The sequence below is a fragment of the Bos javanicus genome, chromosome 20 (genome assembly GCF_032452875.1).
Source record: "Bos javanicus breed banteng chromosome 20, ARS-OSU_banteng_1.0, whole genome shotgun sequence".
Taxonomy (NCBI): Eukaryota; Metazoa; Chordata; class Mammalia; order Artiodactyla; family Bovidae; genus Bos; species Bos javanicus.
In genome coordinates, this window is record NC_083887.1 from 14,391,995 (window position 1) to 14,415,400 (window position 23,406).

The 23,406-nt window shown below is 38.8% G+C and overlaps 3 protein-coding genes across 9 annotated transcripts in view; 1 reads left to right on the forward strand and 2 right to left on the reverse strand.

Moving 5' to 3' along the window:
- Positions 1–2,250, forward strand: part of ADAMTS6 (ADAM metallopeptidase with thrombospondin type 1 motif 6) — a 430,884-nt gene extending 428,634 nt beyond the window's left edge. For all 3 annotated transcript variants that reach the window (XR_009731737.1, XR_009731739.1, XR_009731738.1), the window contains exon 36: positions 2,102–2,250. The gene's annotated coding sequence lies outside the window, so the exon portion shown is untranslated. The remainder of the gene's footprint in view (positions 1–2,101) is intronic.
- The window catches only part of CWC27 (CWC27 spliceosome associated cyclophilin), a 276,896-nt gene that overhangs the window by 40,159 nt on the left and 213,331 nt on the right, over positions 1–23,406 (reverse strand). For all 5 annotated transcript variants that reach the window (XR_009731741.1, XR_009731740.1, XM_061393412.1 and 2 more), the window contains exon 13: positions 16,054–16,157. Coding sequence is in view for 3 of the 5 variants with exons in the window: in XM_061393412.1 (XP_061249396.1) it covers positions 16,054–16,157 (104 nt within the window). In the remaining 2 variants the exon portion in view is untranslated. The remainder of the gene's footprint in view (positions 1–16,053; positions 16,158–23,406) is intronic.
- On the reverse strand, positions 20,892–21,560 carry LOC133233524 (large ribosomal subunit protein uL11-like). The gene has a single exon (XM_061393432.1). The coding sequence runs from the start codon at positions 21,555–21,557 to the stop codon at positions 20,949–20,951; it is 609 nt and encodes a 202-aa protein (XP_061249416.1). The 5' UTR covers positions 21,558–21,560; the 3' UTR covers positions 20,892–20,948.

The following is a 23,406-nucleotide window of genomic DNA, read 5'->3' on the forward strand; positions in this document are numbered from 1 at the left end:
TTGAAAACAAACAGAATCAAATCACTGAGTCAAACATGATTGGCTATTTCTGAAATCTACCACTTCCTACCTATGAGATCTTGACCAAAGTTATGTAACCTTTCTGTGTCTCAGATTCTTCCCATAGAATCTGGGCCTAAGAACAATATCAAACTTACAGGTTTAAAAAAGGTGTTTTGAAAATGTTCAGTAAAAGCTAACTTCTTACTATGGTTTACTTGTACTTAGAAAAATAGCTCAAGCCCACTGTTTTATTTATCCTGGTCAAGTGAACTATCTGAACACCAAGACAGAACATTATTATTATATGTAACTTGATTATCCACTAGTGCCAGAGAAGAAAAAGGGTGTTAATAATCCAAAATGTCAGGTGGTAGAAAGATTATTAGTGAATGTCTTTGGAAGTGGGCTCTGTGACTTGCGTTTATGCATGGCCACCCTAGATGCCCTTGGAGTTCACGCCTTATAAACATGAGTGAGAACTGTCTGCCCTCTGCCTTTGTGCTTTTGTTCAGCACTACGGAGATGGAAAAATTCCAATCAAACTTCTCATAAAAACTTTTATATACCCATAATAGAAAATGGCAATCAAATATCCTAGATTTTGTTCTTTTTATTCCTCACACTACTTATTTTCCGCACGCAATCTTTTCCAGTACTTTGAAGGAAGGGGGTTTGCCTAGGATTGATTACTTCCTTCTTGGCTCTAGGGCCACAATTCAGGTAGTGGCCACCTGTTAAATAATGAGGGCTTTTTACTGATTTCATGGTCAACTGTCTTAAGGTTTCTCCAGGTGTGGTAAACTAAAACAAAATAAGAACATAGCACACTAACCAGCTGTTTAAGCGTTTACAGTAAAAATAAAATGTTGAACAATAAAGTCCAACTTGCTTACCAAATATTAAATAGTATTACACTGCTACAGTATTGAGGTACTGACACAGGAATAGATAGAAAAATCCATGTACAATAATGAAGCTGATCCAAAAATGTATGTAAGACCTATTACATCATAAAGGACATGTTTAATGTCGGTGGGGAAACACAGGACTATTCAATTGTGGTGATTAGTAATTTAGGGAAAAAAAGTTGTAACATTAACATACTATAATACACTAAATCAATTCCAGATAGATTAAAGATGTAAAATTAAAAATAAAACCATAAAATTACTCGAGAAAGATACAACTAGGTATTTATAATCCTGGGATTTTTAAAGGCCTGAAGATGAAACTGGGCAGAAAACACGGAGAAAAAGATTGGCAGATTTGGCAATGCAAATTTAAAACTCTTCAAAACAAAAACAAAAACCTCTATAAACAAACTGTAAGGCAATGACAAACTCGTAAAAATATATAAAGCAAATAATATCATTCTTAATATTTAAGAGCTTTTGTAAAACAATAAGAAATGTATAATCATCTTAGAGTATACAACTAACCATCACCAAAACAACAATGAAATATAAATGGCCAGTTAACATATTTAACAAGTTCACTTTACCAGTAAACAAAGAAACAGAAAATAATGCAGAGTAGAAACTGGCAAAGACGACTGTATCTGTTTCCTGGGATATACTACAGCACATACATAAATAATACCTAGAGTATGGAGAACCCAGCAACTTCATACACTGCTGTAAAGGCATACATGACTCAATTTTCTGGAATTCAGTCCAGCAAAAGTGTCATCAAAGGCATACCTGAGCTGACAGAAATCAGAGAGTGGTTGGGTGAGGTGACTGGCTGAAAAGGGGCATGAGGAAACTTTCTGGGGTATTGTATGTGTTCTGGCTTGTTCTGGTGGTGTTTACAATGGCTGTATATAATTATTAAAATTCTAAAAATGAACAATAAGAACTGTGAATTTTTTAATCTGTAAAATATACCTGAATTAAAATAAAAAAATGCATACCTGGCTCAGCGGTTTAAATTCCTTTAGCCTAAGAAATAACAGTGGATACACAAAATTTTAACTACTGGATTATTCACTGATGAAAGGCTTATAATAAAAAGGTAAGTGTTCTTAGTCTAGACAAAAGCACAGTGATGATTACCTGTGGGATATAAGATTAAAACGATTTTTTCTTTTCTTTTTCAGTGTTTTATAATTCATTGTCCATGGGGTCACAAAGAGTCAGACATGACTGAGATCGACTGAACAACAAACAACAAAACTCTTTCTTATGAAAGAAAATGACACATTGTTTAAAACTGCCTTTAGAGAAATACAAACAAGACTATGTACAATTTATGTATAGTCTTTCCTTAAATTTTGCCTGAAATCCTACTACTTGGGTTTTCCTATCTTGCTTTAAGCATCATATAACTTCAGATATGGTTTGCTGAGAATTTCTCGATTGCCTGTGTACGATGGCAACTTCCAGTCTCATTTTATACCGGCTTTATTGCTGTTTGAAACTACCATTGAGAAATGACTTTTTAACTACATTGTGCTAATCCCAAGGACCTTTGCTTGCTCCTTAAACTAAAAAAAAAAAAAAAATTATTTATTTGGCTAAACTGGGTCTTAGTTGCAGCATGTGGGATCTAGTTCCCTGACCAGTGACTGAACCTGGGCCCCTTGCCCTCTGAGCTCGGAGTCCTAGCCGCTGGAGCACCAGGGAAGTCCCTTAAACTTACTATTTAATAGAAGTAAACTGCTTATGCCTATATAGTTTTCTTTGTTCCAAAATGCTGTCCGTTGGGGGAGGTGGGGAAGTTTCTGGAGAGAGTCTACAATCTATGATTGTGTATTCCCACTCTCCTCCTCTTTTTCTATGAATGCCATATTTGCATTAGCTGAAGTCTGTCAGACAGACTTCAGAATATTAAGCATTTTATAATCTGGATTCATCTAAAGAACCTGCTTGACTATACTTACCCCTTTTCTCAACAGATTTTAGAATAGAACCACTGAGCACTACTAGCCAATTTAATGACTATGTCTACATTCCTTCTAGGTCACAGATAACAAAAGTAAATGAACATTTGCCTTTTCTTTATGTTATTTTTTCTTTGAGGTTATTACAATGAGAGGACTGTATAACTAACATTTTGCCAGTTTATTTAGTTTGTATTGTCTGGGTAATTTGGCAGGCTTTATCAATACTACCCTGGTACCATGCACCCTCCTTCTCTCACACCTAACATTTCCTGAGCATTTCCTAAGAGTCAGGCACTCTGTTGACTACTTTACATTAATTAGCTCATTTAACTCTAATAATAACTCTGAGGTATGTATTGTCATCTCTATTTTACAGGTGAAGAAACTGAGGCTTGCAAGAGAGGCCTCTTGCTGCAGTCATTGTGACAGGAGGGATTTGAACCAGGTGCTATAATTTAACAGACCACTGTATAATTAGGAAATGATTCAATATATGGCATTACAGACAGCCTCCATGAATGTATTTTTTTTTAAAGGAACGTGGAAAGTATTCTAAAGATGAGAATGGGTAATATACTCTGTAACCAGCTCCAGAAGACAGATATTATTATTTGGAATCAAAAGTCTCTGAAAGTCCTACTCATCCTACTAATTATTATGATTTCTTCTCATCCTGCAGATTATTACTTCATGTTCAAATGACTGTTGAGAGGAGCTGGTGTTCTGGAGGCAGGGTGGGCTCTTAAGTGTGACTGACAGCTTCACTATTTATTACTGTGTGATCTTGGACAAATGATCCGTTTGATCCTCAGTTTCTTCATTTATAGGATGAAAGTAATACTAACCTATCTGATAGAGTTAGAAATAAATCCACCACAGTTGCTCTCTAACCTTAGAGTCTTATGATGCTCTTGGGAGGTTTGAATAAGGGAAGATAGCAGGGTGCCTGAAATGCAGCACATGTAAATATTTGCTTTAAGAATGAATTGGTGGGATCCAGAGCCACCTTAATCTCCTACTACCAGTGTGTATGTATGTGTGTGCTCAGTCATATCTGACTCTGCAACCCCATGGACTGTAACCTGCCAAATTCCTCTGTCCATGGGATTTTCCAGGCAAGAATATTGGAGGGGGTTGCCATTTCCTACTCCAGGGCATCTTCCCAACCCAGGGACTGAACCTGCATCTCTTGCATCTCCTGCATTGGCAGGTGGATTTTTCTTTTTACCACTGTGCCAGATGGGAAGTCCACTATCAGTAGAACAGCAAAAACAAAAAACCATAAAAAGGATGTATACTTACTGATTGTCAGATATTTTGTGTAGTCTTACTGATTAATCTGAATAACTGGTAATTGGCTAAAAGTATACTTAACAAGTGGTTTTAAAAGAAATGATGAGACTTCACATTAAAGTAACCCTGAAGATATCTCAAAACAGAAAGTCTATGAAAACATAAACACTCCACAAGCAAAAAAAAAAAAAAAACCACCCCAAAAACTGAATCTAGACAGACCTTACACCCTTCACAAAAATTAACTCAAAACTGACCATAGACCTAATGTAAAAAGTATAAAATGCCTAGGAGATAACATAGGAGAAAACCTACATGACAGTGGATATTTTAGATACAGTATCAAAGGTGTGATCTATGGGAAAAAAATGTATAAGCTGGACTTCATTAAAATTAAAACACTTCTATGAAACACGATGTCAAGTGAATGAGAAGACAAGCTACAAACTAGGAGAAAATATTTGCCCAAGATACATCTGATAGAGAACTGTTACTCAAAATATACAAAGAACTCATAAAACTCAACAACTAGAAAATTTTTAATTTGTTTGCTAATTAAAAAGTGAGCAAAAAACCTTAGTATCCACCTTACCAACATAAATACATAGATGGCAAATAGCATGCAAGATGATGATCAACATCACAGGTCATTGAGAAAGGTAAAAAGAAAGTGAAAGTGCTAGTTGCTCAGTTGTGCCCAACGCTTTGCGACCCCGTGGACTGCAGCCTGCCAGGCTCTTCTGTCCATGGAATTCTCTAGGCAAGAACAGTGGAGAGGGTAGCCGTTCCCTTCTTCATGGATCTTCCCAACTCAAGGATTGGACCCAGGTCTCCTGCATTTCAGATTCTTTACCAGCTGAGCCACCAGGGAAGCTCTGGTGATCAACATCACAGGTCATTAGGGGATTGCAAATTAATGCAACAACTGGATACTACTCCACAGCTCAGTCGGTAAAGAATCCCTGCAATGCGGAAGACCTGGGTTCGATTCCTGGGTTAGGAAGATCCTCTGGAAAAGGAAATGGCAACCCACTCCAGTATTCTTGCCTGGGAAATCCCATGGACAGAGGAGCCTGGTAGGCTACAGTCCATGGGGTCACAAGGGTCAACACGACTTAGCAACTAAACCACCACCACACTTAGCACAATGGCCAAAGTCCAAAACACAACACCAAATACTGCTGAAGACATAGAGCAGGGAATCCTATTCATTGCTGGTGGGAATACAAAATGAAACAACCACTCTGGAAGATAGTTTGGCAATTTCTTACAAAAGTAAACGTACTCTTACCATACAATACAGCAATCTTGTTCCTTGGTATTTATCCAGAAACATATGTCTACACAAAAACCTACACATAGAGCTTTATAGTACCTTTAATTGTAACTGTCAAAACTTGGAAGCGACCAAGATACCCTTTAGTAGGTAAATGGATAAATAAACTATACTACATTTAGACAATGGAACATTATTCATTGTTAAAAAGAAACGCGCTATAAAAAATATGAAAAGACATGGAAGAACTTTAAATATATACTGCTAAAGTGAAAGAAAAACTAGACATCAAATTGCCAACATTCCCTGGATCATGGAGAAAGCAAGGGAATTCCAGAAAAACATCTACGTCTGTTTCATTGACTATGCTAAAGCCTTTGAATTTGTGGGTCACAACAAACTGTGGAAGATTTGTAACAAGAGATGGGAGTACCAGGCCAACTTACCTGTCTCCTGAGAAACCTGTATATGGGTCAAGAAGCAACAGTTAGGACTGGACGTGGAATAACTGACTGGTTCCAAATTGGGAAAGGAGTATGGCAAGGCTGTATTTTGTCATCCTACTTATTTAACATACATGCAGAGTACATTAGGCAAAATGCCAGGCTGGATGAATCACAAGCTGGAATCAAGAGTGCCAGGAGAAATACCAACAACTTCAGATATGCTGATGACACTCTAATGGCAGAGAGTGAAGAGGAACTAAAGAGCCTCTTGATGAAGATGAAAAAGGAGAGTGAAAAAGCTGACTTAAAAACTCAACATTCTCCATTGCTGCCCTGAAAATAAATTCATCAGTGCCATCTCTTCAGATTCCATATATATGTGTCAGTATACGATATTTATATTTCTCTTTCTGACTTACTTCAGACATACAGAACAGACCTGTGGGACATTGTAGGAGGAAGGGAGGGAGAAGGGGAGATGTATGGAGAGCATAACATAGAAATTTACAATACCATATATAAAACAGATAGCCAATAGGAATTTGCTGTATGACTCAGGGAACTCAAACAGGGGCTCTGAGATAAGCTGAAGCATGGGTTGGGGAGGGAGATGGGAGGGAGTTCCGGGAGGGAGGGAACATGGATGTACCTATGGCTGATTCTTGTTGATGTAAGACAGAAAACCACAAAATTCTGTAAAGCAATTATCCTTCATTAAAAAATTAAAAAAACAAAAAAACTCAACTTTCAAAAAACTATGATCATGACATCTGGTCCCATCACTTCATGGCAAACAGAAGGGGTAAAAGTGGAAGCAGTGACAGATATTATTTTCCTGGGCTCCAAAATCACTGTGGATGGTGACTGCAGCCACAAAATAAAAGATACTTGCTCCATCCTTATGGCAGAAAGTGAAGAGGAACTAGAGAGCCTCTTGATGAAAGCCAGACATCCTTGAGTCCAAAGTCAAGTGGGCCTTAGGAAGCATCACTAAGAACAAAACTAGTGGAGGTGATGGAATTCCAGTTGAGCTATTTCAAATCCTGAAAGATGATGCTGTGAAAGGGCTGCACTCAATGTGCCAGCAAATTTGGAAAACTCAGCAGTGGCCACAGGACTGGAAAAGGTCAGTTTTCATTCCAGTCCCAAAGAAGGGCAATGCTAAAGAGTGTTCAAACTATTTGCACTCATCTCACATGCTGGCAAAGTAATGCTCAAAATTCTCCAAGACAGGTTTCAGCAATATGTGAACTGTGAACTTCCAGATGTTCAAGTTGGATTTAGAAAAGGCAGAGGAACCAGAGATGAAATTGCCAACATCCATTGGGTCACAGAAAAAGCAAGAGAATCCTGAAAAAACATCTGCTTCATTTACTACTCTAAAGCCTTTGACTGTGTGGATCACAACAAACTGCGGAAAATTCTTAAGAGATGGGAATACCAGACCACTTTACCTGCTTCCTGAGAAACCTGTATGCAGGACCTGTTGCAAACTGGTTATCTGAAGAGGCTTTACAAATAGCTGAAGAAAGAAGAGAAGTGAAAATCAAGGGGGAAAGGGAAAGGTACTAAACACAGAGTTCCAAAGAATAACAAGGAGAGACAAGAAGGCCTTCCTCAATGAACAGTGCATAAAAACAGAGGAAAACAACAGAAGGGGAAAGACTAGATATCTCTTCAGGAAAATTGGAAATATCAAGGGAACATTTCACCTGAAAATGTGTACAATAAAGGACAGAAACGGTAGAGACCTAGTAGACGCAGAAGAGATCAAGAAGAGATGGAAAGAATACATGGAAGAACTGTACAAAAAAGATTTAATGAGCTGGATAACTACGATGGTTTAGTCAGTCACCCAGAGCCAGACATTCTGGAGTGTGAAGTCAAGTGGGCCTTAGGAAGCACTGCTGTCAATAAAGCTAGTGGATGCGATGGAATTCCAGTGGAGCTATTCAAAAGCCTAAAGGATGATGCTATCAAAGTGCTGCACTCAATATTTCAGCAGTGGCCACAGGACTGGAAAAGGTCAATTTGAACTAAAGAATGTTCAAACCATCAGACAATTGCACTCATCTCCCATGTTAGCAAGATCATGCTTAAAGTCTTGGCGAACTCAGAACTTCCAGACATCCAAGCTGGGTTTAGAAAAGGCAGAGGAACCAGAGATCAAATTGCCGACACTTGCTGGATCACAGAGAAAGCAAAGGAATTCCAGAAAAACATCTACCTTTGTTTCATTGACTACGCGAAAGCCTTTGACTGTGTGGATCATAACCAACTGTGGAAAGCTCTCAGAGAGATGAGAATACCAGATCATCTTACCTGTCTCCTGAGAAACATGCATGGGTTGAGAAGCAACAGTTAGAACCCTGTATAGAACAACTGATAGGTTCTGGATTGAGAAAGGAGTACGACAGGGCTGTCTGCCGTCACCCTGTTTGTTTAACCTATACCCTGAGCACATGAGAAATGCCGGCCTGGATGTGTTACAAGCTGGAATCAAGATAGGCAGGAGAAACTTCAACAGCCTCAAGAATGCAGATGATACCACTCTAATGGCAGAAAGCAAAGAGGAACTAAAGAGCCTCTTGAGGGTGAAGGAGGAGAGTGAAACAGCCGGGTTAAAACTAAATATGAAAAAACTAAGATCATGGCATCTGGCCCCATTACTTCATGGCAAACAGAAGGGGAAAAAGTGGAAGTAGTGACAGATTTCTTCTTCTTGGGCTCTAAAATCACTGTGGGTGGTGACTGCAGCCATGAATCAGAAGATGATTGATTCTTGACAGGAAAACGACAAACCTAGACAGCATGTTGAAAAGCAGAGACATCACTTGGCTGACGAAGGTCTGTACAGTCAAGGCTATGGTCTTCCCAGTGGTCACATACAGTTGTGAGAGCTGGACTATAAAGAAGGCAGAGCACCAAAGAATTGATGCCTTTGAACAGTGGTGCTGGAGAAGACTCCTGAGAGTCCCTTGGACAGCAAGGATATCAAACCAGTCAATCTTAAGGGAAATCAACCCTGAATACTCTTTGGAAGGACTGATGCTGAAGCTGAAGTTCCAGTATTTTGGTCATCTGATGAGAACAGCTGACTCACTGGAAAAGTCCCTGATGTTGGGAAAGATTAAGGGCAGAAGCAGGATGAGGGCGTCAGAGGATGAGATGGCTGGATGGCATCACTGATGCAGTGGACATGAACTCAGACAAACTTCGGGAGATGGAGAGGGACAAGGAGGGCTGGTGTGCTGTGGTCCATGGGGTTGCAAAGAGTTGGACACGACTGGGTGACTGAACAAGAACAACAGTACCAAGTCTAGGTCAACGGTGTTGGGCACATTTACTTCAGAAAGCACCACTTTGGTACCACTTGAGAACAAGGATCACAATCCAGGATCTGGAATAAAGCTTCCCAGGACTTACAGATTGGGTCATACCCTCTGATAAGTGAGGACCACCGTGACACACACAGTGACTAAAGGTGCTCTAACTCAGCAGTTCTCAAAATGTTGGGGGTCACTGTCCCTGCAATGTCGAAATTATTTTCTATGAATACTAAGACATTATTTACCCTCATTATTCTCATCCTCTCATGAACGTGCAGAGAAAATTTTCAGAGAACACATGATGTATTAGATCAAAACAGAGTGGAATGCAGATATGAGAACCAGCTCTTCCTGTTATGCTGGACATAAGAGATATGAGAAAATGTAAATAAATACCACTCTTTTCAGTTTTTTTGCTGCTGAGAATATAATTATTTTCTGCTTTGAAAATATAATTATTCTTCATAAAAGTACATTACTTACATTAAATGTAATAGGTTCATTATTGTTATTTTGAAGTGATTTAAAATTTCTATTATTAATTCCTAATAAGCTAAATATCAATAAATATATTTCACATAAACAAATGCTCTTTGGGGTCCTCAAAATTTTTTAAGAGTATAAAAGTGGCCCAGAGACCAATAGTTTGAGACCTGCAGTTCTTCTTATCACTAAAGGGTAAAGATCTCTTAGGTGGCTAATCTGGGCTTTCATTAGCCTCATAGTCTCCTTATAGCTGTATTTGTGTTTGCCTACACCAACTTGACTTCCCTGGTAGCTCAGCAGGTAAAGAATCCGCCTGCAATGCAGGAGACCCTGGTTTGATTCCTAGGTTGGGAAGATCTGCTGAAGAAGGGATATGCTACCCACTCCAGTATTCTTCGGCTTTTCTGATGGCTTAGCTGGTAAAGAATCCACCTGCAGTCTGCGAGACCTGGGTTTGATCCCTGGGTTGGGAAGATCCCCTGGAGAAGGGAGTGGCTACCTACTCCAGTTTCTGGCCTAGAGAATTCCATGGACTTATAGTCCATGGGGTCGCAAAGAGACATACATGATTGAGCGACTTTCACTTTCAGGCTGCTGAACAGATGGTGGAGTAGAAGGACTTGCCCTCATCTTATCTTGGAAGAAAAGCTTGCTCCTAGGAAGAAAAGCTATGACAAACCTAGACAGCATATTAAAAAATGGAGACATTAGTTTGCCGACAAAGGTCCCTATAGTCAAGGCTATGGTTTTTCCAGTAGTCATGTATGGATGTGAGAGTTGGACCCTAAAGAAAGCTGAGCACCAAAGAATTGATGCTTTTGAACTGTGGTGTTGGAGAAGACTCTTGAGAGACCCTAGGACTTCACGGAGATCAAACCAGTCAATCCTAAAGGAAAACAGTCCTGAACATTCATTGGAAAAACTGATGCTGAAGCTCCAATACTTTGGCCACCTGATGTGAAGAACTGACTCCTTAGAAAAAGCCCTGATGCTGGGAAAGATTGAAGGCAGGAAGAGGAGGGGGCAAGAGAGGATGAGATGGTTGGATGATATCACCGACTGGATGGACATGAGTTTGAGCAAGCTCTGGGAGTTGGTGATGGACAGGGAAGCCTGGCGTGCTGCAGTCCATGGGGTCGCAAAGAGTCATACATGACTGAGTGACTGAACTGAACTAACACCAAGTTATTATCCTTGCCTGGCAATGTGCTGCTTGAAGTGGGGAATACAGTTAAAATACTCATTTGTTGTCACAGCACCTTTCATTCAACACATGACCAAATCATACACAGTATGCATTACATTTGTAATTATAGTATTACATACAAAAGGTGTTTATAGCTTTGCTAGTACAAGGAATGAAATGAGGCTATATCTGTTAATGGTATCTTATAGTGAGGTCCAAATTTGTCTAACAGTTTCTAATCTTTTTTTAAATCTACATTATTAAATTTTCACTGTGTTGGATACTCAAGACAACTGGTACTTGTTGCTTCTATGCTATGCTAACGTGGTTCTCAGAACTCTAGTCTTTAGCAGAAACAAACTGTCTGGCTGATAGACAAAACTGATTTTTAATGCAAGCCAAAGTGTAACAATAAAATGGGAAAAAAATTCTAGATCCTAAAGTTCTAACACAAAGGATTATCTTGAAGACTTTTTCAGAACCAAGAACAAGGATACTTAGAGCTGACAATCTTGAGGAGTTATGTTGAAATATGTACCAGCTATTGATATATTAAAAACAGAAGCAAACCAGACTGGGTATTTTTTAAAAGTTTACAAGGGAAAAGCATTTCTTCTGAAATGTTATACTCTTTCACTAAGCGTTACAAAGTACCATAATTAATTCTTACGATTCTAACAGTCCTAAAAGCAAGTCATAAAAAAGATATTTACTTGGGAGTATAAATTGGAATGACATTTTGCTAGGGCCACTTGAAAATATTTAGCAGAGTCTAACATGCATACCCACTGACTAAGCAATTCCAGTTTTATAAATTTATCCTGAGAAAACTGGCAGTGACACAGATATAAGGATGTTCATTACAGTGCTGTGTATAATAATAAAAACTGGAAAGAGCCTAAACATCCAACAACAAAGAACTGACCAAGTAAAACGTGGTTCAGCATTTAAGGGAATACTATATGGCCACAGTACAGAATACAAACAGAACATCATAAAGTTTTATATCACAAGGGAAAGTATTTATTATACATAGCTGAGGGGACAAAAAGCAAATTATAAGACTAGCATTATATAATCTCATTTCTGCTGAAAATATGCATAAGTATGTGGAAGGGCATATATACATGCATAAATTAATACCACTTATTGTTGAGTTTGGGATCACAGGTGATTTACTTTACTTCTTTTGAGGAATCTATACTCTGGTTTTTCTACAGTGAATATCTTTTCCTTATATAATAAAATCTTTACTTGAGGTGGTGATGGTGGTTTAGCTGCTAAGTCGTATCCAACTCTTGTGACCCCGTGAACCGTGGCCCGCCAGGCTCCTCTGTCCCTGGGATTCTCCAGGCAAGAATACTGGAATGGGTTGCTATTTCCTTCTCCAATTTACTTAAGGCAACCATTGCAATTGTTAGTGTTTTCCTATTCTTATATTACTGAATATTGTGTGTACTAAGGGAAAGTGGTGAAGGGAGAGAGAGAAGAGAAAAAGGGATGAAGGCAGATAGACATTTATACTGTTTATTATTTTATCATGTACATTTGTTGTGAAGTTTTATGTTAACGATCTGGAAAGAAGTTTCAATGGAACACAGTAGTGAATAGTTAATGTTCACAAGACTGCAGTCTACTCTCATAGACTTAATTTTTTCCCCTCCTCTTGGAATGCTAATTTTGTTGCATAAGGAGCAGGTGGCTTTCTTTTTTTTTATAAGTCTCCCTACTGCCTTGTCAGACACAACTCTCAAAACTTTTTTGGGAGCTAACCAAGCTTTATCTAACTAAACTCAAAATGGCATATGGACTTCATCTACATGGTCATACAAATCCTTTGGCTGATAACTCCTGCTATGTATCTAATTGGTTTTATAAAATCCATGTTTGAAGTTGGTTTCTATATCTAGAAGAGTGTGTGATGTTATGGGATGTAGGATGGGAAGAAGGAATGTCATGGCCAAGAGGTTCCTTTAGCTGCTGCACTAGAATCTGGTGCCCGCCACTGCCACTATCAAATATTGGCAGTATATATCCCAGCAAAGGAGGAATGCTAATCGTTCTGAGTGAAAAATTTCTATCACGCACTTCAGCTTAGATCTACTAATAACACTTTCTTAAATGCCTTGTTAGACAGTGAAATCTGGGAATAATTATCAAACACCATATACGGTGTTTACAATAGAATCATATTTCTTTTCTTTCTCTCCCCTTCCCACTTTTTTTTGCATAAAAAGTAGAACGCAGCTGAATGGTACCCAAATGTCTGTTGTATACCATGCCAATACAGCAGCTCGGCCAAAAATGCGAATAGAACAGTTTGCCAAGTAAAAGAAAACATAACAAATTGGTAATGGTTTCTATCTTGACAGAAAATGAAAATGATCCCTCAATGTGTGGTCACTCATGCGGACACATAAAAATGTCTTAGAAGCAATCATTTTACCTCAGATAACAGGCCCTGACAGTGTTGTACAGCACTGGCTGACTTTCACTTCTTAGAAAAGTGGCAAGCGTGACCTACAAAACAGTCTGGGAACCATGTAATTTATGCATAACACACATGCATATGCCATGCACTCATAATATTTGCTATAAATCATTCTGAATATAAGACATCTTTTCCTAGTGGAATATATTTTGTGAGAGATGATCTAAATCACCAGGGATTTGATAAAGCTGAACTGGTTTATACTGGTTTATTTATGAACAGAAGTGATGCCATTGCTTATCAGGTTACAAAATTTCAATAGTTTACACTGCAACAGAAAGGCGGTAGATAAGAGCCCCATATTTTTTAATTAGATGTTAGATTTAAAAAAAAATACAAAAAGTGTGTAGGTACATAGTGTAGACTTTTGACTTTCTGGTTGCTGCTGCTGCTGCTGCTAAGTCTCTTCAATCATGTCCGATTCTGTGCGACCCCATAGATGGCAACCTACCAGGCTTCCCCATCCCTGGGATTCTCCAGGCGAGAATGCTAGATGGGTTGCCATTTCCGTCTCCAATGCATGAAAGTGAAAAGTGAAAGTGAAGTCACTCAGTTGTGTCTGGCTCTTCGCAATCCCATGGACTGCAGCCTACCAGGCTCCTCCATCCATGGGGTTTTCCAGGCAAGAGTACTGGAGTGGGGTGCCATTGCCTTCTCCAGACTTTCTGGTTAGGTGACTGTAATTGGAAGCAGAAAGGAACCCCCTGAAGACCTGGTAATGGTTCCTTTATCCTAATGCCTCTTCCTTTACCACTTATTTTTGTTTCCTAGACGGAGAACTAGCCAATTTCTAGTTCTAGTTCTAGATTTCTAGACCTGTGATTATTCCCACCGCCACCCCCAATCTGGTGAAGTTTTCCCGTTTGTTTTAACTTTCTAATGAGGGTGTTAGAATATTGATTGTATTGTGAAATCACATCAAAAATAAGAATGACCCTTTCAAAAACACTAATTGATATCTGATGCTAATAAGGGATTCAAAATGAGAGGATATGGAACCAAGGGACTAGGTAGAACCTTGGGAAGTTAAATGGTCTTGCCAAGTTGAAAGTAAATTTGAATCCTGTGGGTTATGAGTTTCAAATGAAATTTCTGGGTTTAAATTTGTTGGTGACTTTCCTGTTCAATAAAAAAGGACTTAAATGGCTTATAAAAAGGTTAAAAAAACTTATTGGGCATCAAACTGCTCTTACAAAACACCATCTTGATGAGTTAAGTGTAAATGAATCAGAAACACATGGATCATATTTCCTTAAAAAATGCATATGGATTCAAAAATAAGAGGAAGAGGACTTGGCAAAACATTTTTTTTGTGTGGTGGCTGAACCCGAAACATTTGAAAGATATTTTGAGACATTCAAGGAATCCAAAATAAAACTAAACCTGTCTGGTCATACAAAAAAACAGAGAGTTCTGTGCAATGTGCATTTATCTCTGGGGGTCACTCACCACTCACTGAGCCTTCACCTTTGGCAAAGAACTATGGGATGAGCCAGCTTCTGTCTTAAGCAACTTTGAATTTAAGTATAAGCAAATACACATAAGCAACAGAAACCTATTAAAAGAGACTTAGGGTTTTACAAACATTGGCATCATAACCCAAATCATACAGAAATTACAGACTGAGAAATACACAAGTGCTTTCATCCCATTCAACTCATCACCACCTGGTCCTTTTGATTAAAGTTAGATATAGTTGCAGAGTCTTACTTGCTTAAATGTTTTCTTAGCAAGTGTTTTTATGTCCTTTTAAATGTGTGTTCCAGCCCTCTTTCCTCCACCCTCTAGATTTGTGAGTGCTCAACAAATCTTGCTGACTGGTTTCCTGGAGCATGGGAGTGCTGAACAGTGTTTTGAAAGGGGGAGAGACGCTGTTTGGCAGAGGGGAGTAAGGCTGAGGTTCTGGGTTGGGGTGATGGCATACTGTGACAGTGCAGAGGCTCCAGAGAGTGAGTCATGTGTGGGGGTGACCCACTGGCTTGCTTGCAGCAACGTGCCTGAGCCAGGGTGTCGTGGGAGGTGGAGGCAGTTAGGTGTGGGGAGGCCTAATATACTGCATGTGAAGTCAACTGGAGGACAGAGGAGAATGATAAGAGAAAGCACAATTCTTTTTTTTTTTTCCCTCCAATATAGGATAAAGTGCTAAGCACAGGACATTAATTCCTTTATTTCTTATCAGTGTCTTTTAAAGCTGAAAAATATCCAAAGATAAAAATGAGTTAACTGTGTATGTATTGCTAGGATCCAGGAGATCATAAATTTGAAGAGGAACTTAGTAGGATTATGAAATGGACTAACGAGTTCTAAAGTGTTTGTGGGAAAGTGTAAAAAAATTAATGACTTGGAATCTTCTAAGACTGTTTTCTAGTTGTTAAACGTGAGTCTTATCTTTCCCATGATATTAGACAAGTATTTAGGGCAAGGATAGTGTCATATATTTCCTGTGTATATTCTACTGGATAATACAACAGTGGGAATACACAAAGCATTATGCTTACTGAACTGAAGTGGAGTAAAAGGAGATTGAGACCATATAAGATGAGGATATAATTGAATGTAAAGTCTGAAAAGAAAAGATGCTATAATAAAACTGTTTTAACAGTGTCTCTGCTCTGAGTCCATTTGTTCATAGTTAATATAAAGAAATCAAAGGCCTTACCATCCTTCATCATCTTCTACTTCTGTTTCAGAAATGTCATTTTCAGGAGTTTCAGCAATTGCTTGAGTGAGTTTAGATTTAAACTGGTTCAGCAGCGCAAGAGTCTGAAATAACAATTAGGACTGCTAAACTTCCTGATAAGGATAAATATAATTTCAGAAGAGACACTTAAATTTAGTAGAAGAGAAAATATTCTTCCATAAAACAATTTTCTAACTTTGAAGGAAAATAACAAAACTGCCCTCCGATTATAACCATGATTGATATTTACAAACCTTGACATTGCCCTGTTTGTATTTGCACTGACATTTTCCCCCAGGAATATTTGACTATTTCTGATTTGGGGGATATAAACTTGTTTATATAGAAGACATTTAAACTTTAAAATGCATGCTTACTAAGAGCTAAGTTTTTAGGGTACACAGGATAGGGAGGTATTAATACTTCACTAAGAAATTGTGAAGTCAAAAACAAAACACCAACAACAAACAGCACTTTTCACTGAACAAATTTCCAAAAATATAAAGATGTCGATGTTGGGAAAGGTGAAATGAAAGAACACATTAATTGCTGGAAGGTGGGTAAACTGGAGTGACATCTTTGGAAAGTTTTTTATACGTATCAGAAACAATAAATGCTCGCTGCCTTTGATTCAGTAATTCCAATCCTGGGAATACATGTAGAAAAATAATCTGAAACACCGAAAATGGCTTATGCAAGAGATGTACACTGCAGCAATATTCATACAAGTGAAAAAGGAAATGTTAAATGTCTATTTATAAGAAAATAGATAAATTTGGTAAAAAGCAGTGAATGTGTGATTACACTATTATTAAACTATATTCATGAAGTATTCTATTGTTAAGTGAAAGAAGTAGGATATAACCATAACGTTGAGTATATTTTTATAAAAAAGGGACCAGTCCTCTGATTTTCTTTTTGACTCCCATGCCCTTTACAGGTAAGAGGAAACAACAAGTGCCTTAAATATTAATCATATTGTCTCCAGCTATACCTTAAGAATTTGTTTCAGAATTTGAGCAGAGAAATTAGGAAAAAAATTTATTCTACAGTTTTAGAAGGTACATAATTGTGAAATGGGATAAAATACCACCTGTCTAAAAAAAAAAAAATCAAGTTTCTAATTAAGACAATGGCACACTGAAATCAGTACTGAAATATAGTTGACCCCTAAACAGCATAAGGGCACCCACCCTCTGAGCAGTTAAAAATCCGCCCTCTCTCTACTTCTGTGGTTATGCAACCATTCATGGTTAGTCCAGGACTGTAGTATATATTTATTGAAAGAAATTTGAGTATAAGTGGACCCATGAAGTTCAAAGCTGTGTTGCTCAAGGGCTAACCGTACTTATATTTACAAGGGAAAATGTGTAATAGTTCAATGTGTAAAAAACAGATCTAATAGTCATGGTAACTTGGAGGCTCCAGAATTTATCTAAAATATCATTAAGACCACAGTTTATGAAAAAATTAAGTAGGTGTTGGTGGCCTAGAACCTAAGCTCGCTAAGACAGGTGGTGTCAAAATAACTAAAAGAAACAAAGGAAATTACTGTTAAAAAATGATAGGGAAAAGTGCCTTATATGTTTTTGTAAGATTTAATGCCTGCATAGATAATAGCTGAAAATAAACACATTACCACAATTGCTGAATGAGATGAGTTTTAAGGAAAAACTATAAATTCCTATAGAATATCCTCATAAGCATTTTAAGGGCTGCTAGTGAGTTAGGGTTTAGATATTTTATTTGTTTCTAAAGTAGTAATTAAAGGATTAAGCTCTTCAAACAATGTTAATAAAACATCCTTTGTTTTAAAACCTTATTCATTAAAAAAAAACCCATTCTGCCTACAAACTTTTATTGTATTTGCTTTATAATATGGAAAGAAATTATTGTAGAAATATTAGAAAATACACACAAGCAAAATAAAAATATCTACTATCCCACCACTAAGAATTAGTAACCACTGTGGACATCTGGTATATATCCTACAGGGCTTCCTGTTTCTCTGTGTGTATATGTGCATGTGTTTATATATTTATATATTTCATAAACACATATCTCTACATGGATGTGTCTACAAACATGTATCTCTATCTATCACTTAAAAGCAAACCCCATCAGTTTTTAATGGTGGGTTTTCACAAATTTGGAAATGTCTTCTCTGGGGACATAAATAAAAATGAAAACAAAGGAGACTTCTTAGTGGAATGATTTTAAAACTTCCTAGAAAATTACTAGACATGGATCTTATTCTTTTGAGGTGAAAGTGGCAAGACAGTCTGTTTTTAGAGCCAACTAATGTGATACTGACTGGCATTTGCTCAGAGGAGAGCTGGGACTACGACAAGCAAAATACCTTTCTTTTTGTTGTTCAGTCGCCAAGTTATGCATGACTCTTAGTGACTCCATGGACTACAGCAGACCAGGCTCCCCGGTTCTATCTCCTACCTAGAGTTTGCTTCGATTCATGTCCACTGAGTCAGTGATGCTATCTAACCATCTTATCTCTTGCAGCTCCTCTTTTCCTTTTGCTGTCAGTCTTCCTCAGCATCAGGGTCTTTTCCAATGAGTCGGCTCTTTGCATCAAGCAGTGAAAATACTGGAGCTTCAGGTTCAACATCAGTCCTTCCAGTGAATATTCAACATCAGTCCTTCCAGTGAATATTCAACATCAGTCCTTCCAGGGTTGATTTTCTTTAGGACTGACTGGTTTGATCTCTTTGCAGTCCAAGGGACTCTTAAGAGTCTTCTCCAGCACCACAATTCAAAAGCATCAATTCTTTGGCGCTCAGCCTTTTTTATTGTCCAGTTCTCACATCTATACATGACAACTGGAAAACCATACTTTTGACCATACAGACCATTGTTGGCAAAGTGATGTCTCTGCTTTTTAATATGTTGTCTAGATTTGTCCTAGCCTTTCTTCCAAGGAGCAAGCTTCTTTTAATCTCATGGCTGCAGTCACTGTCCAAAGTGATTTTGGAGCCCAAGAAAATAAAATTTTTTACTACTTCCACTTTTTCCCCTTCTATTTGCCATGAAGTGAGGGGAGTGAATGCCATGATCTTCGTTTTTTGAATGCTGAGTTTCAAGCCAGCTTTTTCACTCTCCTCTTTTACTTTCATCAAGACTCTCTTTAGTTCCTCTTCACTTTATGCCATTAGAGTAATATCATCTGCATATCCGCAGTTGTTGGTATTTCTCCCGGCAACCTTGATTCTAGCTTGTAATTCATCCAGCATGGCATTTCATATGATGTATTCTGCATATAAGTTAAATAAGCAAGGTGACAATATACAGTCTTGTTGTACTCATTTCCCAATTTTGAACCAGTCTGCTATTCCATGTAAGGTTCTAACTGTTCGTTCTTGACTTGCAAATAGGTTTCTCAGGAGACAAGTAAGGTGGTATTCCCAGACAAATAAGTCTGGTATTCCCAACTCTTTAAGAATTGTCCACAGCTTGTTGTGATCCACACAGTCAAAAGATTTAGTTTAGTCAGTGAAGTAGAAGTAGATGTTTTTCTGGAACTTGCTTGCTTTCTCCATGATCCAATGAATGTTGGCGGTTTCATCTCTGGTTCCTCTGTCTCTTTGAAACCCAGCTTGTAAACCTAGAAGTTCCTGGTTCACATACTGCTGAAGCCTAGCTTGAAGGATTTTGAGCATTACCTTGCTAGCATGTGAAACGACTGCAAATGTGCAGTAGCTTGAACATTCTTTGGCATTGTCTTTCTTTGGGATTGGAATGAAAACTGACCTTTACCAGTCCCATGGCCACTGCTGAGTTCTCCAAATTTTCTGACATATTCAGTGCAGCATTTCACATTCAGCATACCAGTCAATTTTACAACATTATCTTTTAGGATTTGAAATAGCTCAGCTGGAATTCCATCATCTCCACTAGCTCTGTTTGTAGTAATGTTTCCTAAGGTCCACTTGACTTCACACTCCAGGATGTCCAGCTCTAGGTGAGTGACCATACTGTTGTGGTTCAGCTCAGCTCAGTTCAGTCAGTCAGTCGTGTCCAACTCTTTGCGACACCATGGACTGCAGCATGCCCAGGCTTTCATGTCCATTACCAACTCCCAGAGCTTGCTCAAACTCATGTCCATCAAGTTAGTGATGTCATCCCACCATCTCATCCTCTGTCATCCCCTTCTCCTCCTGCTTCAATCTTTCTCAGCATCAGGGTCTTTTCCAATAAGTCAGTTCTTCGCATCAGGTGGCCAAAGGATTGGAGCTTCAGCATCAGTCCTTCCAATGAATATTCAGGACTGATTTCTTTAGGATTGACTGGTTGGATCTCTTGCTGTCCAAGGGACTCTCAAGAGTCTTCTCCAACACCATAGTTCAAAAGCATCAATTCTTCGGCACTCAGCTTCTTTAAGGTCCAACTCTCACGTCCATACATGACTACTGGAAAAATTATAGCTTTGACTAGACAGACCTTTGCTGGTAAAGTAGTATCTCTGATTTTTAATATGCTGTCTAGGTTGGTGATGGCTTTTCTTCCAAGGAGCAAGTGTCTTTTAATTTCATGGCAGCAGTTACCATCTGCAGTGATTTTGGAGCCCATAAAAAGAAAGTCTGTCACTGTTTCCATTGTTTCCCCACCCATTTGCCATTAGTGATGGGACCAGATGCCATGACCTTAGTTTTTTGAATGCTGAGTTTCAAGCCAGTTTTTTCACTCTTCTCTTTCACTTTCATCAAGAGGCTCTTTAGTTTCTCTTCACTTTCTGCCATATGGGTGGTGTCATCTGCGTATCTGAGGTTATTGATATTTCTCCTGGAATCAATCTTGATTCCATCTTTTTTTTTTTTTTGGTTGTCAAATGATCCTTTATTTTCCTTTTTCCTTTGCAGTTCTTAACTAGCAGGGCACTCCACTGCGCCACTGTTGATATCATCTATGATGTCATGAGGGTGGCGGCCATCAACATTGCAGCCCACCGACTGGGCGGTCCCCAGGATCTCTTTAATGGTTCCAGAAAGTTCTCTAGCTAGAGACCGATGCCGCATCTGCCGGGCAATGTTGACGATCTCATCAAAAGTAATGTTTCCACTGTGCTTAATGTTTTTCTGCTTCTTTCTGTCCCTTGGTGGTTCCTTGAGGGCTTTGATGATCAGGGCAGAAGCAGAAGGTACCACCTCAATCTGGGCTTGTCTGTTCTGAATGGTCAGTTTCACTGTAATCCTCAGACCCTTCCAATCACCAGTTGCCTTGGCGATGTCATCACCAACCTTTTTTGGAGACAGACCCAGAGGGCCGATCTTGGGGGCCAGGGCAGACGTGGCACCGACTTCCCCACCGGTGCACCTCAGGTACACGACTTTTATCTTGTTGGGGTCGAACTTAGGCGGCATGGTGGAGGCGGCTGGTGTCGGATGAACCCGGATTTGGGACGACCAAAGAAAGTTGCACCTCTGCCTCCCCCGAGCCGAAAGCCGAAAGCTTGATTCCATCTTGTGCTTCATCCAGTCAAGCATTTCTCATGATGTATCCTGCATATAAGTTAAAATAAGCAAAGTGACAATATACAGCCTTGATGTACTCCTTTCACAATTTGGAACCAGTCCATTGTTCCATGTCCAGTTCTATCTGTTGCTTTTTGACCTGCATACAGATTTCCAGAAGGCAGGTCAGGTGGTCTGAGAGTATTCTCCACTCTAAGAATTGTCCACAGTTTGTTGTGATCCACACAGTCAAAGGCTTTAGAGTAGTCAATGAAGCAGAAGTAGATATTGTTTTGGGATTCTCTTGCCTTTTCTGTGATCCAGTGGATGTTGGCAATTTCAACATCTGAAATGGCTCCTCTGGCTCCTCTGCCTTTTCTAAACACAGCTTGAGCACCTGGAAGGTCTCAGTTCACATACTGTTGAAGCCTGTCTTGGAGAATTTTGAGCATTACTTTGCTAGCATGTGAGATGGGTGCAATTGTGTGGTAATTTGTGGATTCTTTGGCATTGCCTTTCTTTGAGATTGGAATGAAAACTGAGCTTTTCCAGTCCTGTGGCCACTGCTGAGTTTTCCAAATTTGCTGGCATATTGAGTGCAGCACTTTCACAGCATCATCTTTTAGGATTTGAAATAGTTCAGCTGGGATTCCATCACCTCCCCTAGCTTTGTTTGTAGTGCTGCTTTCTAAAGCCCACTTGACTTTGCATTCCAGGATGTCTGAGGTGAGTGACCACACCATCATGATTATCTGGGTCATGAAGATCTTTTAGGTATAGTTCTTATGTGTATTCTTGACACCTGTTCTTAATATCTTCTGCTTCTGTTAGGTCCATGCTGTTTCTGTCCTTTATTGAGCCCATCTTTGCATGAAATGTTCCCTTGGTATCTCTAATCTTCTTGAAGAGACCTCTAGTCTTTCCCATTCTATTGTGCTCCTTTATTTCTTTGCACTTATCTCTGAGAAAGTCTTTCCTATCTCTCCTTGCTATTCTTTGGAACTCTGCATTCAGATGGATATATCTTTCCTTTTCTCCTTTGCCTTTAGCTTCTTTTCTTTTCTCAGTTATTTGTAAAGCCTCCTCAGACAACCGTTTTGCCTTTTTGCATTTTCTTTTTGGGGATGGTCTTGATCACTGCCTCTTGTACAATGTTACAAACCTCTGTTCACAGTCCTTCAGGCACTCTCTCTATCTGATCTAATCCCTTGAATCTATGTCTCACTTCCACTGTATAATTGCAAGGGATTTAATTTAGGTCATACCTGAATGGTCTAGTGGTTTTCCCTATTTTCTTCAATTTAAGTCTGAATTTGGCAATAAGGAGTTCATGATCTGAGTCACAGTCAGCTCCCGGTCTTGTTTTTGCTGACTGTATAGTGCTTCTCCATCTTCAGCTGCCAAGAATATAATCAGTCTGATTTCGGTATTGACCATCTGGTTATGTCCATTTGTAGAATCATCTCTTGTGCTGTTGTGGTTATCTGGTCATTAAGACATCTTTTTTTGTGGTTATCTGGGTCAGTAAGACATACACAGTTCTTCTGTGTATCTGTGCCCCCTTTTCTTAACCTCTTCTGCTTCTGTTAGGTCCTTGCCATTTATGTCCTTTATTGAGCCCATCTTTGCATGAAATGTTCCCTTGATGACTCCAATTTTCTTGAAGAGATCTTGAGTCTTTTCGATTCTGTTGTTTTCCTCTATTTCTTTGCATTGTTCATTTACAAAGGCCTTATCTCTCTTTGCCATTCTCTGGAACTCTGCATTCGGTTGGCCTTTCTAAACATTTCCTATTTTCAAGATTGGACTTTCTCTAGTTGCATTTGAAAGGCAAGACAGATACTAGCCAAAAAAGCAGACACTGTGAAAA

Bases quoted from the DNA above. Each gene is read 5' to 3' on its own strand.
- LOC133233524 (XM_061393432.1), bottom strand. From the start codon at position 21,557: ATGAAGCACAAGATGGAATCAAGCTTTCGGCTTTCGGCTCGGGGGAGG.